The sequence below is a fragment of the Cydia amplana genome, chromosome 9 (genome assembly GCF_948474715.1).
Source record: "Cydia amplana chromosome 9, ilCydAmpl1.1, whole genome shotgun sequence".
Classification (NCBI taxonomy): domain Eukaryota; kingdom Metazoa; phylum Arthropoda; class Insecta; order Lepidoptera; family Tortricidae; genus Cydia; species Cydia amplana.
This window is the reverse complement of record NC_086077.1, coordinates 880,071-897,304: the sequence shown is the minus strand read 5'-3', so window position 1 is coordinate 897,304 and position 17,234 is coordinate 880,071. Positions and strand designations below refer to the sequence as shown.

Genomic DNA, 17,234 nt, shown 5'->3' with positions numbered 1-17,234 from the left:
CTAAATACCATAGTTGAGTCCCTAGTCCTACATTATAATACATAAATTAAAATCGGTAAAAGGTCCCTGCCTTAGCAACCTGTGCTTACAATGAAAAAGGTACCCGGGTGTAGTGACTCCAATTTTGTGATTGTAGGGCGTCCGGCGCTACTACGAGAGTTTATCAAGTTAAGAATTCTTAAGTTGCTAAAATGTATGCACATTCAGTTATGAACTACCTTCCAAAGAATCTAGTTTCACATCTTATCATGCCTGTGGCAATATCATTGTTATTAATCTGATACCGATTTTTAGGGTTCCGTACCCAAAGGGTAAAAACGGGACCCTATTACTAAGACTCCGCTGTCCGTCCGTCCGTCCGTCCGTCCGTCTGTCACCAGACGAACCGTGATAGCTAGACAGTTGAAATTTTCACAGATGATGTATTTCTGTTGCCGCTATAACAACAAATACTAAAAACAGAATAAAATAAAGATTTAAGTGGGGCTCCCATACAACAAACGTGATTTTTGACCGAAGTTAAGCAACGTCGGGCGGGGTCAGTACTTGGATGGGTGACCGTTTTTTTGCTTGTTTTGCTCTATTTTTTGTTGATGGTGCGGAACCCTCCGTGCGTGAGTCCGACTCGCACTTGGCCGGTTTTTTATTAAATCTATAATTGTACTGGAGTTACAGCTACCATAGGCACAATAAGAAGTGGTAACGTGTGCGGCGCGCCAATGTGAACCTTGTTGGCAGAGATGTACAAAATGGTTTTAAAAAAGCATTTAAATACAAAATGCAAAATACTTTTCAGATTTATTATTTCAAATGCAAAATACCAAATAGTTTTGCGTTATGTATTTCAAATGCTAAATGCAAAATAGGTATTTTCAAAATACTTTTTCAAAATAAAATACCTTTTGACCAAATCTCAGATATTTTTATTTATTTTAGGTATTTGTCATGAGAAATAGAGACACAATGCAGAGCCGAACAAAAACGTCTAATAACATGGCACCTTATGCATGACATTTTGGTCATATTTATCAGTACGCGTATCAATAAATTCTGTTATTAATAATAATAATACTTCGTCTAATAGCGAAGAGTCTCGACCAACATCTTGAGAGACTCTCGCTAGGTGGTTGGATCAAGGGTCAGATGCAGAAGGCGGTGATCTTGGACACGGCGCGGATAGTCCGCCGGTTCCTCTCTCTGTGGCCCTGACCACCGGCAGCTTGGGCCTTGCCCCGCTGCTGGCGGCACCCTAGGTTAGGTTTTTTTATAATATTTTTATATTGTTTTTGTAAGTGTTTTTATATTTTAATTTTATATCCATATTGTAATAAAACCTAACTTAAGACGAAAAATGAATAAAGAGAATAATACTCACTTAAAATAATGTAAAAAACTAGACTAACGAAAAGAGAGCCATGGCTCCATTTTGTGACTTGTGTGGCCATTTATTTCGGTTGAGGGTAGTTCTTATTTTATTATTATTACACTTTTCTTTTATTAATAACAACTGGACTGGTATTGTTAAAAAGTGAAAAAAAAATAAAACATCAATTTTTATTTATCACGCTTTTTAACAATACCTGGCGCTGGCGCCAGGCGCAAGCAGGCGCCTCTATCGGTCAAATTCGGCAATACAAGCGTCATTCGTTCATTTCATTTTGTTTGACTGGTAATGTTGGCTAAACTTAATCACAAAGTATTTTGCATTTTGAAATGAATATAAAAATGCAAAATACATCTCGAAAAGTATTTCAAATAAAATACAAAATGTTTTTTACTAAAAGGCATTTAAATGCAAAATACAAAATAGGTATTTTGCATTTTGTATTTGCATTTTAAATAGAAGTATTTCAAATAAATCGCATCTCTGCTTGTTGGAATGCACGAAGGTTGATATTGGGTTGTAGCCGCGCACGTCGTCTTTGGCGGTGAAAGAGGCAGCACATTAGAAGTCACGTTAGACCTAGGTTTAATCTACATATCTAGTCTAGGTACAGACGTGCTAGATCGAGTAGGGGTACTCGCCGAGGTAGTCTAGGAGCGTCGTCGGCAGCGGTAGGAGGCGGTGTTTCGGCGCGCTCCATAGTTTAGGCGATCTGGAATAAAAGTTTTATGTTAGACAATTTACATTCAAGTTTTATAAGTATTCATGTTGGGCATGGTTTTTATCAGATAATCTACAAGCGCGTTCTGGGGCCCGTTTCTCAAAAGCTTGTAGTAGTAGTAGTAATCAGTTTATTGTACACAATACAGGTTTACATAATATTGACAGAAATAAAGGTACAAAGGCGGACTTATCCCTGTAAGGGATGTCTTCCAGCTAACCTTCGAGTAGATGAGGGGAGAGGAGAGCTTGTAACTTGTAATACAAGCGGATGTCACTTTTTGACAGCTTCTGTTAGAAAGGGACTTATAAGTTGTAACTTATAAGTCCCTTTCTAACAGAAGCTGTCAAAACCCTGTAGGGTTTTGAGAAACGGGCCCTTGATGTGCTTTAATACAAAAAAAGGGATATATGAACAGCCAGACGGACATGACGAAACTAGAAGAGTTCCGATTTTGCCATTTTGGCCCTACCCACCCTAGCCAACGTGGTAAAACATCCGACCTTCGCGGAGTTTTTCAGTGCAAGGTTCCTAAGAGATGTCTACGACTGCCCCGTTTTTTTTGTTTTTGTTTTTATGATATAGAAGGTAAACGAGCAGACAGATCGATTACAATTGACACCTGCAACATCAGAGCGGTTACAAGTAAGTCGCCGGCTTCTAAGATGGGAGGACGATCTTTTCTTGAAGGTTTGACCCTCATGACAATATTGTCATGCAAATTCGAATATTAGATAGATAGATAGATAAACACTTTATTCATTTCCACAACATACATGGTAATTACAAAGTTATTAAACATTGGCATACAGCTTAAATTAAAAGAGAAAATTATTATAATTACACAATATGAACAAGAAAACATAAAAGGACATAACCAAGTGTCGTGGCAGAGAATAGGCGCCGGCTCAGCATGACGATGCGGCAAGCCACATCGCTGATATTCTGCCAGGACCTTACATAAAAGTTTGTGCAACGCTTTATGACGTATTATATTATTATATACAGGGTGGCCAAATAAGAGATATACACTTTATTTTTGAAATTTTATTCTATAAAACATAAAAAATATTAAGTATTATAAGTATAAGTAAGTAATATAATATGTAGGGTCAGCAATTACACATGGAAAATAATGTCAGACAAATGTCCACCTCTAGCAGCATGGCAGATGCGAACCCTTTTCATCGCGTTTTTCATCACTTTTTCACACATTTCTGGCGTTATCTCAGCGACAGTGTTTCGAATATTTTGTTTTAATTGCTGAAGGTTCGTTGGCCTATTAGCATAGAGACGTCCCTTTAGATAGCCCCACAGAAAAAAGTCAGGAGCTGTTAAATCAGGCGATCTTGGGGGCCAGTCAATGTCGCCGTTTCTCGAAATTAATCGACCGGGAAACGTTATTTTTAATGTTTCTATTGTTTTTAATGATTAAAACACGTTGTTCCGTCGTAAAACGCTCCATAATAAATTTGCCGTATCTACACAAACTAATTTTCATGCAATAACTGTTATATTTACCGCCAAAATAAAATGGCGGCAAAAAAAAGTTGTATAGCTCTAAGTTGGCCACCCTGTATTATACAGAGCCCACTGCTGGGCAAAGGCCTCCCCCCTCTCCTTCCAGTCGTCCCTGTTCAGTGCTACATCTGGCCAGCCTCTCAAGGAGTCCAAGTTATCCCGCCATTGCCGACGAGGCCTGCCGGCTCTGTGGTTAACTTGGCCCACAAGTCGACCGGCATTCGGCAGACATGACCAGCCCAGTTCCATTTTAACTTAGCCGCTTTCCGAGCTAAGTCTATTATTCGAGTCTTAGAGCGCAGCGTGGTGTTTCGGAGTCGATCCCTTAATTTTACACCTAATATGCTGCGCTCCATAGCTCTCTGGCAAACCCCGAGTTTAAACTTCTGAGCTTCCGTCAAAGACCAGGTCTGAGCACCGTAGGTGAGGACTGGAAGTACGCACATGTCCACGAGCCTACGCTTGAGTGACAGAGGTAGGTCTCCCTTCATCAGGTGTTTCATTGACCAATAGCTCTTCCAGGCGTTTTCGGTGCGTCTTTGGACTTCTTTCTCCTGTCGCGCCTGGAAAGAGACTATTTGGCCAAGATAAAGACGGCGACAAGATGACGTACCTTATGTTTATGTAGTATTTGTGTAAGCGTTGAGTTAATGCGATCTAGGATGTGTAATTGTGTAGTCGCGGCAATATTACCTAGGGTCCGAGTCCAGCGCTTTATGTATCGCGAGCCTGGCGCAGTGCAGCAGAGTGGGCGGCGCGCTGCGGCGGGGCGCGCGCAGCAGCACGGCCGAGTGCGGCGCGCCGGCGCGGTCCACCCACACCGTGCCCGTCCCCGCCGCCGTCGCCGCCGCGCGCAACCGCATGTAGTGCGCCACCAGCTCCACCACGCAGCGGAAACGCGGCATGTAGCGCGCGAGCGGCTTCTCGCAGTCTAGTCTGGAACAGGAGAGGTTCTGTTAGGGATATAAAATCATTTTCACCTCAGCAGCTCGAACAAGGGTACTTTGCTACTTAAAAACAGTGAGCAAAATCGCATTTTGCTCACTGAGTGAGACAAAATGCGATTTTGTATTTAAGTAGTAAAGTACCCTTGTTCAAGCTGCTGAGGTGAAAACTTAATTGTTGGTATATCTTAAGAAAACATGAGTGAATAGGTAAGTGATGAAGAAGGAATACATTTTTCGGGTTCTCTAATAAGTATGTTCTCACTGCTGAGGTGAAAAGTTTTGTAAACTACACGAGATCAAAGTTATTTACATCTCGTGCGCTTTTGAATCCCTTACTACGCTCAAGATTCTAAATTAGATTCAGTCGCTACGCTCGTGAATCTAGAATAGAATCTTTCGCTTGCACGGGACTCAAAATAAGCACTCGAAGAAATATCAAACTTTGATCTCTTGTTGTACAAATAACTATTTCGTTTGGAGAATATTTGCGTCGAGTCTACATATGTAGATATAAATGTTAAGGAAGCGCTGTAAAGAACGTGCGACTTTCGATCCGGAGGTCGCGGGTTCAAAGGTTCGTATCGGCAATGAATTTTTCGGAAATTATATACGAAATTTTCCCAATAAGGCCTAGTTTCCCTTCTGGGTTGAAAAGTCAGATGGCAGTCGCTTTAGTAAAAATTAGAGCCTAAGTCAATTCTCGGGTTTAGTTGTCAAGCGGACCCCAGGCTCCCATGAGCCGTGGCAAAAAGCCGGGATAACGGGAGGAAGAAGCCATAAATGTAAGACTAATTATTTATAACTGAATACAAACAAGTTTCTACAAATAGGTACTATTAAAGTTAGACAAAGGTAAATTGGCAGCGATTTTGGTAACTCAGACTATGAAAGTGTTATTTAAATGTCGTAATTTCATATACTTAAGTTTGTACTTTATAAAGATTTCAAATTCCATGGTTCCATGACATACATATATGTACATAATAATTATACATACAACACAGAGCCTAAGCTAAACCGTTGATAATAAGACCCTGAAATATATATTCTTCAAATGTTGTAGACCTTCAACTAAAATAGTTATTTACGATACAAGTGCGGAAAAGAGGAAATTCGAAACGAGTGACGACAAGTTAAAACACGACCGAAGGGAGTATTTTAAATCGACACGAGTTGCGAATTACCTATTCGCACGTGTATCGTACAACGTTTTACAGTACATATGACCCTTTAAAGTTTTGACATCGCACGAAATGTGAAAAACGCTTTTTAAAAATCAGTAACTATTACATATGAAAGCAGAATAATGTAAATAATCGTATATGATTCATAATTGTTACATATTTGGTAATAAGTGGTGAACGGTGTTGGTCACACATACTGTATATAGTGTTAAAAATACTTTATATTTAAGCCTTTCTTGTAGTGACTGTTTGTTTACCTAAATAAATTAAAAAAAAAACTATTACATATGAAAACAGAATAATGTAAATAATCGTATATGATTCATAATAATTGTTACATATTTGCCGTGACTTATTTTTCAAAAGTGTTTTTCAATAAAAAGACACGTCAAGATCGCGTAGTCTTTTCTAATGCTAAAAAAGACGGCCAAGTGCGAGTCGGACTCGCGCATGGAGGGTTCCGCACCATCAACAAAAATAGAGCAAAACAAGCAAATAACGGTCACCCATCCAAGTACTGACCCCGCCCGACGTTGCTTAACTTCGGTCAAAAATCACGTTTGTTGTATGGGAGCCCCACTTAAATCTTTATTTTATTCTGTTTTTAGTATTTGTTGTTATAGCGGCAATAGAAATACATCATCTGCTAAAATTTCAACTGTCTAGCTATCACGGTTCGTGAGATACAGCCTGGTGACAGACGGACGGACGGACGGACAGCGGAGTCTTAGTAATAGGGTCCCGTTTTTACCCTTTGGGTACGGAACCCTAAAAAAACGAACTATAGTGCGGGAAAATAGGACCATATGTACTGTAAAAGGATTTTTGAAATTATTCCCCAAAGGTGTAAAATAATGTTGTATGTTTTTTTTTTAAACCTCTAAGCAAAACAAAAGTTAGTTTCCTTATAAAACCTATTGTATGTAAAACACGATTTTCAAGATCAAATAATACCTACACGGATGACACATTATGACAGGTTTTTCATATAAAGCCTTCCTCAAGGAAACTGCATAATATGACGAAACTTAAACGTACATACCTTTTGAGGAAATGTCAAAACTAGGAAAATGATACATAGAAAACTACCTACATAGGGACGTAAAAATAAGGAAGGAAAATAGGGAGATAAAATAATGGTTAAATATAAGGTAAATAAATGATAGTAGGAAATTGGTTATTAGACTGCAATGACACTGGTGCCGTGGTATAAGTATAGATATTTTTTTTATTAAAGGGCCATATGTACTGTAAAACGTTATACGATACACGTGTGAATAGGTATTCTATCGTAAATAACTATTAGGTATAGTTTATGGTTTTTAAGCTGTGCTATTAAAATAAAAGTTCGACCTGCCAATCTGTCTAATCCAACTGGTTCTGAGATATATATTTTCTATATCTTTCAACTTATATCAAAATATTTACGATAACGACGATCAAGAATGACCTTACCCGTCCCTAATATTTAATGCATGTCCCATTTAACCTCACGCATACATCACACATCGCTATTTCACGCGACACGCGCTGTTATCTGCCACTTCATGCGGTCGTTAAATATGTCGCATGCCGAGAGGCGACATATAATTGTCACGCATGGTCACACCTCTAAAAACGCGCATGATTAAATGATATGATAAACCACACCAGCGGGCGCAGCATGGTTCCATTTTTATCGCCTGTCACTTTGTCCACTCCTTACGAACTTACATAGAGTCTCACTCACAGCACAGACCACACAGCACAGACTCTACTTGTTAAGGGCCAGCCCACATCTAGCGTCTTTCGAGCGTCGGCGTTTACAACTGGCCCTGCTCGACGCCACGTTGACGCAACTGCGCAGCGACGTCATTTTCCATAGCGCTGACCGACGCCGACGCTCGAAAGACGCTAGATGTGGGGTGGCCCTAAAAGTGACAGGCATGGTGACAAGCGATAAATGCGACCGTGCTACCGCCGCAGGTGTATAAGGATCTTTGACTTGTACTTCGTTCTTTTATGTTATTAGAAAGAACTCCGGTGGTAACCTCGACAAGCTTATTGTGACCGGCAAAAGATGGGAAAAGGCCTCGTGGACGCAGCCTATAATACGTTTGTATGGAGAAGCGACTGTCCCCTTTCCTCTTAAGGTAAAACCCGCGCGATTACCAAATTTTCCATCGCAATTTCGCGCGGTGCTATAATATCTTTTGTTCCTTTTTTCCTGGTTAATGGTGGTTCACGAATTGTGGCTTAACAGTATGGGAGTTGGTAAAATACTGCAAAATCCTTAAGGTTCCGTCACACACGCGCATTTTCCGGGCGGGGCGTGACCGTTTTATATGTATAGCTGGTCAAGCAGATCTTGTCAGTAGGAAAAGTCCCATAGAAAATTTGAATTTCGCGCCTATTTTTACTGACAAGATTTGCTTTACCAGCTTTAAAAGCGGCGCGCCCCGCTCACGCCCCGCCCGGAAAACGCGCCTGTGTTACGAGGCCTTTATGGTAACTTCTGCTGAGTTTTCTCTAAAGCCAATAACAGACTATATATTATGAATGGCTAGTTACCTAAAGAAGCCACATTCAAAATGTAGCCGAACAGATGTGGGCCCTCTTTCCGTTTGCACCGACAGTGAGAATATGAAGTTCCTGTCTCCGGAGTCCCGGACCAGGAACGCGCCCACACTCGCTTCTTTTAGAAGATTTCTCGCTCCCTGAAAGAAAATGAAGTTTTTGTTAGATATATGAAATATCTTAAAATGTGACGTCCCATTGGTAAAGATACCCTATGGCGGTTGGCGCTATACGACGCGAAGAAGCGTGTTCGTATTAGAGCGTCGTGAATAACAGCGTATTCGCCAGCCGCCATAAGGTACCTTTTGCCATGGAACGACACAAATTTCCTAGAAGGATTTTACATATTAAGCGACAAAAGTAGATCCCTTACTTACAAAATAGCACATCCTAGAGTTTTGGGAGCTGATATACATGCATACATATCTTCCAAGAAGTAGAAATAGGTATTACTTTACGAATACATTTTATAGATATACTAGCGACCCGCCCCAGCTTCGCACGGGTTAACAAATTATACATAAACCTTCCTCTTGAATCACTCTATCTATTAAAAAAAACCGCATCAAAATCCGTTGCGTAGTTTTAAAGATCTAAACATACAGACAGACAGACAGCGGGAACCGACCTTGTTTTATACTATGTAGTGAAGATATGTAAAATTTCGTCTATCTGCGAAATGAATTTACAACAGGAAATAAGATATTTTTCACGGAAATCGTCAATAACGTATGATAGGTTTGCTATAAATGTATCTTATCTCTTCTAAAAACTTTATCTGTGGGCTTTCCCACAATACTGATAAAAAATGTAAGTACAATTCGAAGAAGCCATATAGTGAGACCGTACTTGAACCCTTTATAAGGCTAAGGGTGTCAGATTATGCAAAATTGAACCCTGTCACTTTGAAACAAAGTTCATAATCATGTGGGAAATATATTCCCTCTGCCTTAATAAGTGCCATGTGCCGTGTCTTACACGTGTACACTGTACAGACAGCGTCTATAGTAGTTGATAAGTGATAAGACTGATAAGTCTACGTCAAAGATATCTAGTATCTAACCATTCTCTAATAGCTTTACAAAAAGAGATATGCCTCTGTCTGTATGTAGGCCAAGGGTCCTTCATGTCTAATTATCTCAAAGAAATTTAAACCATTATCAATTGGAACAGAGTTGAATTTCTTTCGTTTCGTTAGATTGCAGAACAAAAAAAAACAACCATATTTCCTTCACTATTGATTTCAAATTCTACTGCCAATTTTTGGAAAAAATATTTTAAAAATTAAATAAAAACATGTTTTTTGTTTGCCACAACTACAAAAAAATGCACTAATAATGCATAAAAAACTGAACAGTAAACTACATCCAATAGGTGATTTTGAGTGTAAGGGCATGCAATTTGTACGAGTCTCAGTCTTTTGCTAGACATGTGTACCCAGATAGCCAGATACCCAATATTTGATATTGACTGTCATGCGAATCATGCGATTTAATATAATTATTTAGTATCAATATATGTATATAGGGAATTATGTTTATCAATATGAGAATAACAAATACGACATTTACCTCAAATAATGAGGAAAATCTCATATTAAATGTACGCATTAATTTGATAATATACGCCTTCAATTAATTTCATCATTGATTGAAACGTACTTAACATTATCTCGACTCATGATAGTCATGATATTAGTTTGTCGCACTACGATTTAGATAACTACGCGTTTCCTAATAAGCACGATTTCGCGTTATAGATGATGGCGTCTGAATGGCGCTATTCAAAGGCTAATAAACCAGACACGTGATGCAACAATACATTGTTGTGACGTATGAAATTATATTACTGATTTGAAGTAATATATTACGTTAATGAATATTACTTCAAATCAGTTTGTCAGTTATAACTGCAAGAATGTGAAGCGCTCTCTTGAGAGTATTAGGGAAATATGCAGGTCCTCCGATCTGGTTGCTCTTCAAGAAACTTGGTTGCTGCCGGGAGAAGTCTCGTATTTAAGTAGTATTGATGACGAGTTTGGAACTACGGGAACTTCGGCAGTTGACACTACCGCAGGCATGTTACGTGGCAGGCCCTATGGTGGCGTTGCCCTTCTGTGGCGAAAAAGCGTATTTCGTGATGTGGCTGTGTTAAGCTGTGACAACCCACGTGTTTGTGCGATTAAAATAGTTATCGAAAAGCGCCAGATACTGGTTGTAAGTGTATATATGCCTACAGAAAAGCATAGCAACTTAGCGGAGTTCACGGATTGTCTCGGTGCGGTGAGTGCTATAGTGGATAATGCTAACTGTGAGTCTGTTTATATACTCGGGGATTTGAATGCACATCCTAGCGGTTTATTTTTTACTGAGTTGTCGGATTTCTGTAGTGAGCGCGAGTGGACTATAGCGGATACAGATATTTTGGGCTTGTCGTCGGAAACATACACCTTCATAAGCGATGCTCATGGATCTAGACGGTGGCTAGACCATTGTTTGGTGACTGAAACTGCATTGAAGTCTGTTATGAATGTGTATGTTGACTATAACACAGTTTGGTCCGATCATTTTCCGTTATGTTTACGAATTAACTTAGGTGTTATTAGACAGAAAAATTATCCCAATATATTTGATTGTAATAATCTTAAGGTTAAATGGGGGCACAGAAATGCGCATCAGATTAGCAAGTACACAATGCTTTGCAATGATTTATTAAAATCAATTGACTATCCACATGAAATGAGTGATTGTTGTCGGTCTGATTTTTGTATGAATGATGGGCACAAAAGTGTTATTTGTCGTTTATATTTGAGTATCTTGACTGCTCTTAGACGGGCTGCTTTGCTAAGTTACCGTGGTAGTGGTCCCAAAGGAAAAAAGGTGAAGTGTGTCATTGGCTGGAATAGGCACGTAGGTGAGGCTCACAGGCAGGCTAGACTAGACTTTAAGGTGTGGGATGAATCCGGAAAACCTTCGACGGGTCGTTTATATGAGGCGATGTGTGCAAGCCGTAGAATATTTAAGTCAAGATTAAGGTGGTGTCAAAACCACCAGGATCAAATTAAAATGGACAAACTTGCATTACATCACTCAAAGAATGATTTTTTTCTACTCCAGCACTTAAATGTGTCAATTAAATGACTGACAGTGATATCTAAAGCAATGTCATTTGAATGCTTTGTCTATAGGCTCATAAGATGACTGCTAGCAGTCATCTTATGAGTATAATACAACTGCTTTATTTTTTTTAAAGATACAAGTTCCGATCATCTTGATTGAAAGAGGTATGTTTTCATTTACAATAATAACTCTTTTTTTTTTAAATAATAACTCTTTTTTTTTAAATAATAACTCAATTTTTTTTAAATAATAACTCTTTTTTTTTAATAATCTCTTTTTTTTTAATAATAACTCTCTCTTTTTTTTTTTTTTTTTTTCTTTTTTTTTTTTTGCTGCAGCTGTCATAGAAAAAGTAATGTATGCAACAGCTCATAATTGGTTCTTAAAATTCAAGGGTCGAAGTTACAAAACGAGACGTAGTCGAGAACCCTTATTATATCACTGTTGCATAAACTACTATAGGAGTTTCTGGAAAACGACTAATAAATTAAACCCTGCGCCTGGCTTACCTGTGAGCATTAATGGTGTGACCGACCCTTTGGAAATAGCCACTTTGTTTAAAAATCATTTTGCAGTAAAGTCACCACTCGGACCGTCCAAGTCGATGCTTGACACTGAGATTAAATCTGACGTCCCAGTTCTCGAGATTTCGGCTAAAGATGTGGCACAAGTGCTCAAACAGATGTCTAGAGGAAAGTCACCCGGTCATGACGGCCTCAGTGTGGAGCATCTTCGTTACGCCGGGCCGCACTTGCCCAGAGTGCTTGCAATGTTTTATTCGCTATGTCTCCGCCACTCATATTTGCCTATGGAATTAATGAGAACTATTGTAGTGCCTATAGTAAAGAGTAAAGTGGGGGATATATCGGATAAAAGTAACTATAGGCCTATTTCCTTGGCGACTATTCTGGCTAAGGTTCTTGACGGCTTGCTTAATGTTCAGTTGGATAAATATCTGACAGTCCATGACAATCAGTTTGGTTTCAAGCCGGGATTGTCTACTGAGTCTGCCATACTGAGCCTTAAGCATGTCGTTAAGTACTATACCACACGGAAAACACCTGTTTACGCCTGTTTTCTCGACTTATCTAAGGCTTTTGACTTAGTAAGTTATGATCTGCTGTGGAAAAAGCTGGGAGAGTCTAACGTGCCGGTCGGAGTAATAAATATTTTCAAATATTGGTATAATAACCAAATAAATAATGTTCGATGGGCCGATAAGCTCTCTGAGCCTTACAGGTTACAGTGTGGGGTCAGACAGGGTGGGTTGACTTCACCGAAGCTGTTCAATGTATATGTGAACGAGCTGATCGTCGCGCTCAGCAACCAACATGTCGGCTGCCACATAGATGGCGTGTGTGTTAATAACCTGAGCTACGCGGACGACATGGCGCTGCTGAGCGCGTCGGTTTGCGGGTTAAGGACACTGCTTCAAATATGTGAAGACTATGCATCTAGTCACGGTCTGATATATAACTCTAAAAAGAGTGAAGTAATGGTTTTCAGGTCTGGGACTCGTTTACCAGAAAATGTGCCCCCAATTAGGTTGAACGGGATCGAACTTAGTCATGTAAGGCAATTTAAATACCTAGGTCACCTGCTCACGGACAACTTGATGGATGACGCTGACATCGAGAGAGAGCGTAGGGCGCTGGCAGTCAGGGCGAATATGTTGGCTCGTAGATTTGCGCGGTGCACGAGAGAGGTAAAAGTGACTCTTTTCCGAGCTTACTGTACCTCATTGTATACGTGCACTCTATGGGCTCATCACACGCGCAAAGCTCTCAGCGCCCTACGCGTCCAGTATAACGATGCGTTCAGGGTGATGTTGAGGTTGCCGCGTCGCTGCAGTGCATCGGGCATGTTCGCGGAGGCGCGCACCGCGTGCTTCTTCACCACTCTGCGCAGGCAGTGCGCGTCCTTGCTCTGCAGAGTGCGTGCTAGCCCCAACATCATCTTGAGCATGATCTCCAGCAGGTTTGATTGCCCTTACATGAACCACTGCATGCTAATACATGTAAATAATAATATAAAGTGAGGTATATTTTAATTCTGTTGTTTGTTAAATTTTAAATTTTAATCTTTAATTTAATTGTAATTTTAATTTAATTTTAATTTTAATTTTAATTTAATTTAATATTAATTTTATTTAATTTAAAAATGTAAAAATATGGACTGTTTAATTGTCTGAAATAAATTTATTTTATTTATTTATTTATTTTATTTATATGATTATTGTCAAATAGTTTGCGGCGCGTGCGTGCGCGCATAGGGCAATGCGGTTCGACCTCGCCACGAATGTATGACGTGTAAAAAATCCTCATCGAGTCATCGCCATCATATAGACCTAAAACATCTGTACGAGAAAAAAAAAACAAAAAATGGTGTTCCAGGTTGGTCTTTTTGAAACCGCTGCCCTATAAAAAGGATTATACTTTGTTTTCTCATGCAATCGTTTTCTGCGATATTAACTAGATCGATCCACCTTGTTGGGGGCTTACTCTTGCTGCGTGCTTGCAAAACCTGATCCTCTTTGGACATCTTTCTGAAGACTCTGATGAAGCCTCTCTAACATTAAAAGCTTCGTCACACAGACGCGTCTTCCGGGCGGGGCGTGAGCGGCGCGTGAGCATTTTATATGTAAAAGCGGCGCGCCCCGCTCACGCCCCGCCCAGAAAACGCGACTGTGTGATGAAGCCTTAAACCTTTTAAAGCTAATACACACCTGCCAATCCAAATTCCCATAGTACCACCCGGACAATCTGAGTGCCTTGACGGTGTCAGCTAGCCTCTTCAGCTCCTCGTTGTAGGGCGCGGGGTAGAGGGGGGAGGTGGGCGTGGCGTACGCGGGGTAGTGGCCCTTGCAGCCCAGCAGCACTTGCTGCCGGCAGTTGGGGCAGCACACGCCGGGCCAGCCGAGGGGCAGTGCCACTTCTGTTGCATCTGGAAACAAAGGAAATATGGGTCACTTCTTTTAAATATTTTAACACATTCATTGCCAACCAGCCAAACAAGACATCCGCGCCAGGCCACAAAAATTATTTTTCATTATAAGGTAAATACGGGTATAAGTGTGGATGGCCTTCACATTGGGGCCTGTTTACACATTGATTAATGTTTATTACGAGTTCTTACATTTTCTACTAGCTACTTGCGTTTAGTTGCAAACGTATGATATTACCACTTCATCATATATTCTCATTTTCTTCGTTCAGATCTTCAGATAAAATAATGCCTTTCGGCCAAAAATATGATATGACATTATCAAAAAATAGAATATTAAACTGTAAAGATATTTAAGGCTTCACACTGATTTAAACTTTTACGATTTTTACACATTATTAAGTCCCGTTGTATAATTTAATAATATTTAAGGCTTCGCCACACAGGCGCGTTTTCCGAGCGGGGCGTAAGCGGGGCGCGCCGCTTTTACATATATAAACGCTCACGCCTCGCTCGCGCCCCGCCCGGAAAACGCGCCTGTGTGACGAAACCTTTATTCTACAATTTAGTCTATTATAAAATTTATAATTCCGCTTATAAAAATTCAAAAAACGCAAATAAATAGCGCGGGCAAATTCCACTATCTCGTTAAGTGATTATTCACGTCTCACAAGAAATCAACTTCATAATAATCATTAATTTGACAACTCACCAGTTCCACTTTATAATGACTCACGGATTACTATGAATTAACAGTTTTTAGATCACTTCATCAATGACAGTTCATAAATGACAAACTAAATAATCTAGTTATAATTTAGTTATTATGCGCCCGTATGCGGTACTTATATGTAAATTATTTATAAGTTGCACAGATTAAGTTGGTCCAGAGTTGTCTCTCGCCCTAAAGCTGATATTTACTACCTACTCATGTTGGTTATTACGAGTAACTCGAGTCTGTAGAGAGTCTAAATTTGAAGAACTCGACTCTTTTTAACGAGACTAAGTACGCTAAAAAACTTCCGAGTCTTTAAGTCCCGAGTCCAAGGCTATAACCGCGAAAATCGAACTTCGCTAATTGCGGGCATTTTTCTCTGTCACTCCAATTACGCCTTCATTGGAGTAAAAGAGAAAGATCCCCGCAATTTGCGATCTTCGGTTTTCGCGGTAGCCCCTCAGTTTTAAAACTGCAACTAAGGACACGAGCTTCAGGGGGTCTCCCGCGAAAACCGAAATTCTCTTTTATTTAATCTTTCTCTTTTACTTCAATGAAGGCATAATTAGAGTGACAGAGAAAAATGGCCGCAATTTGCGAACTTCGATTTTCGCGGTTATAGCCCAGAAAGGACTCCGGCAACAATTTTATGTTTTATGTAAATACTAATAGCAGTAAAGAAAACAAGTGTTTTTGTATAGTGTACCTAACTTGTGAATTTAACATCAAGAGTAATCAAGACAATGCATTTAGAAAAAAAATTGCTCTAGGTATTCTATTATTCGTCATCGTCATCCATATCATACCTTCATACCTATCAAGCATTTATGTTAATACCTAAAGTGTCATTGAATAGAACTTGCTAACTATGTAAAGAAACGTTACTAGTAAATTGACATTCAGTGACAATTTTAGTATGGCGGTTTGTTTACATAGTTAGCAAGTTCTATTGAATGACACTTTATGCCTACTCTTTACCGATAGGTACTGTCACCACCAGAGATCGGACAAATTTGCGTCATTGCTCGCAATAATGTGGACATGACTCCAAAATTGATTAAATAATTAATAATTTAATTAATTTCTTACCTGAGGTTTACTTAATTTTGATTCCTAATCAATAAATAACACAAATATTTCTTATAAATTATAATGTAAATTTATTTAAAAAAATCAGTATGTTTTCCAAATTTTCTGTAGGTACTCATTTTTTATATCAAAAATATATTTACCTAAGTGCTATTTATTGACTAGGGAACAAAATTAAATCTCATGTAAAAAAATAATTAAATGATTAAATATTTAATCAAATTTGGAGTCGCGTCCATATTATTGCGAGCAATGACGCCAATCTGTCCGATCTCTGGTCACCACACAGGATGGTTACGCCATTTAGGGTTCTTGCTAAATTGGAAATTCTATAGCGTAAGTTAAGTATTGAATAACTAGCTAGGACCCTAAAGTTAAAATTTAAAATATCATATTTTGTCAGGCAACTAAGACCCATAGATACATACCTTACAAACTAACATACATACAATAATAAAAATCTTACAAGCTAAAAATTAAAAAAAAAAAAAAAAACAAATTAACAAAATGCTAAATATAACACTTTAAACTCTCGCGTTTTGTACACATATTTAATTACACAAAAGGGTCTACCGCGATATAATTTCATTGTTTTTACCTTAAATTCCGACGTTTCAGCTGAGTTGCACCAGCTGTGGTCACGGAAAGACTGACAACCCAGCAAATGTCAACGGATATATCAATAAAACACCACTAAACTACCCGAAATTAGTTTATAAACCACAGCTGGTGCAACTCCGCTGAAACGTCGGAATTTAAGGTAAAAACAATAAAATTATATCGCGGTAGACCCGTTTGTGTAATAAAATACCAAATGGCGTAAGAATCGCGGAGCCTGATGGTGTAAGCAAAATTAATTTCTTTGTAATAAAATTCCTAAAAACGCCTCCGTCAAATTCTACGAAATTTATCTATAGGGCTTGATATAAATCAATCTGGCTGGAAACCTAATTCTCGGAAAGTTACGTTTATGTATTTCAAATTCAAATTGAAATTCAGTACTAAAGGTATTTCATAAATAAATTGCTCAAGTATTCATATAAAAGATCGAACCA

At 39.1% G+C, this 17,234-nt stretch overlaps 1 protein-coding gene across 2 annotated transcripts in view; it reads right to left on the bottom strand.

Moving 5' to 3' along the window:
- Nucleotides 1-1,931: 1,931 nt before the first annotated feature.
- Nucleotides 1,932-17,234, bottom strand: part of LOC134650927 (suppressor of cytokine signaling 2-like) — a 52,105-nt gene continuing 36,802 nt past the window's right edge. For both annotated transcript variants that reach the window (XM_063505882.1, XM_063505881.1), the window contains exons 2-5: nucleotides 14,158-14,375; nucleotides 8,308-8,453; nucleotides 4,320-4,562; nucleotides 1,932-2,096 (exon numbers count right to left, since the gene is read on the bottom strand). In XM_063505882.1, the coding sequence (XP_063361952.1) occupies nucleotides 2,003-2,096; nucleotides 4,320-4,562; nucleotides 8,308-8,453; nucleotides 14,158-14,375 (701 nt within the window). In that variant the 3' untranslated portion in view covers nucleotides 1,932-2,002. The remainder of the gene's footprint in view (nucleotides 2,097-4,319; nucleotides 4,563-8,307; nucleotides 8,454-14,157; nucleotides 14,376-17,234) is intronic.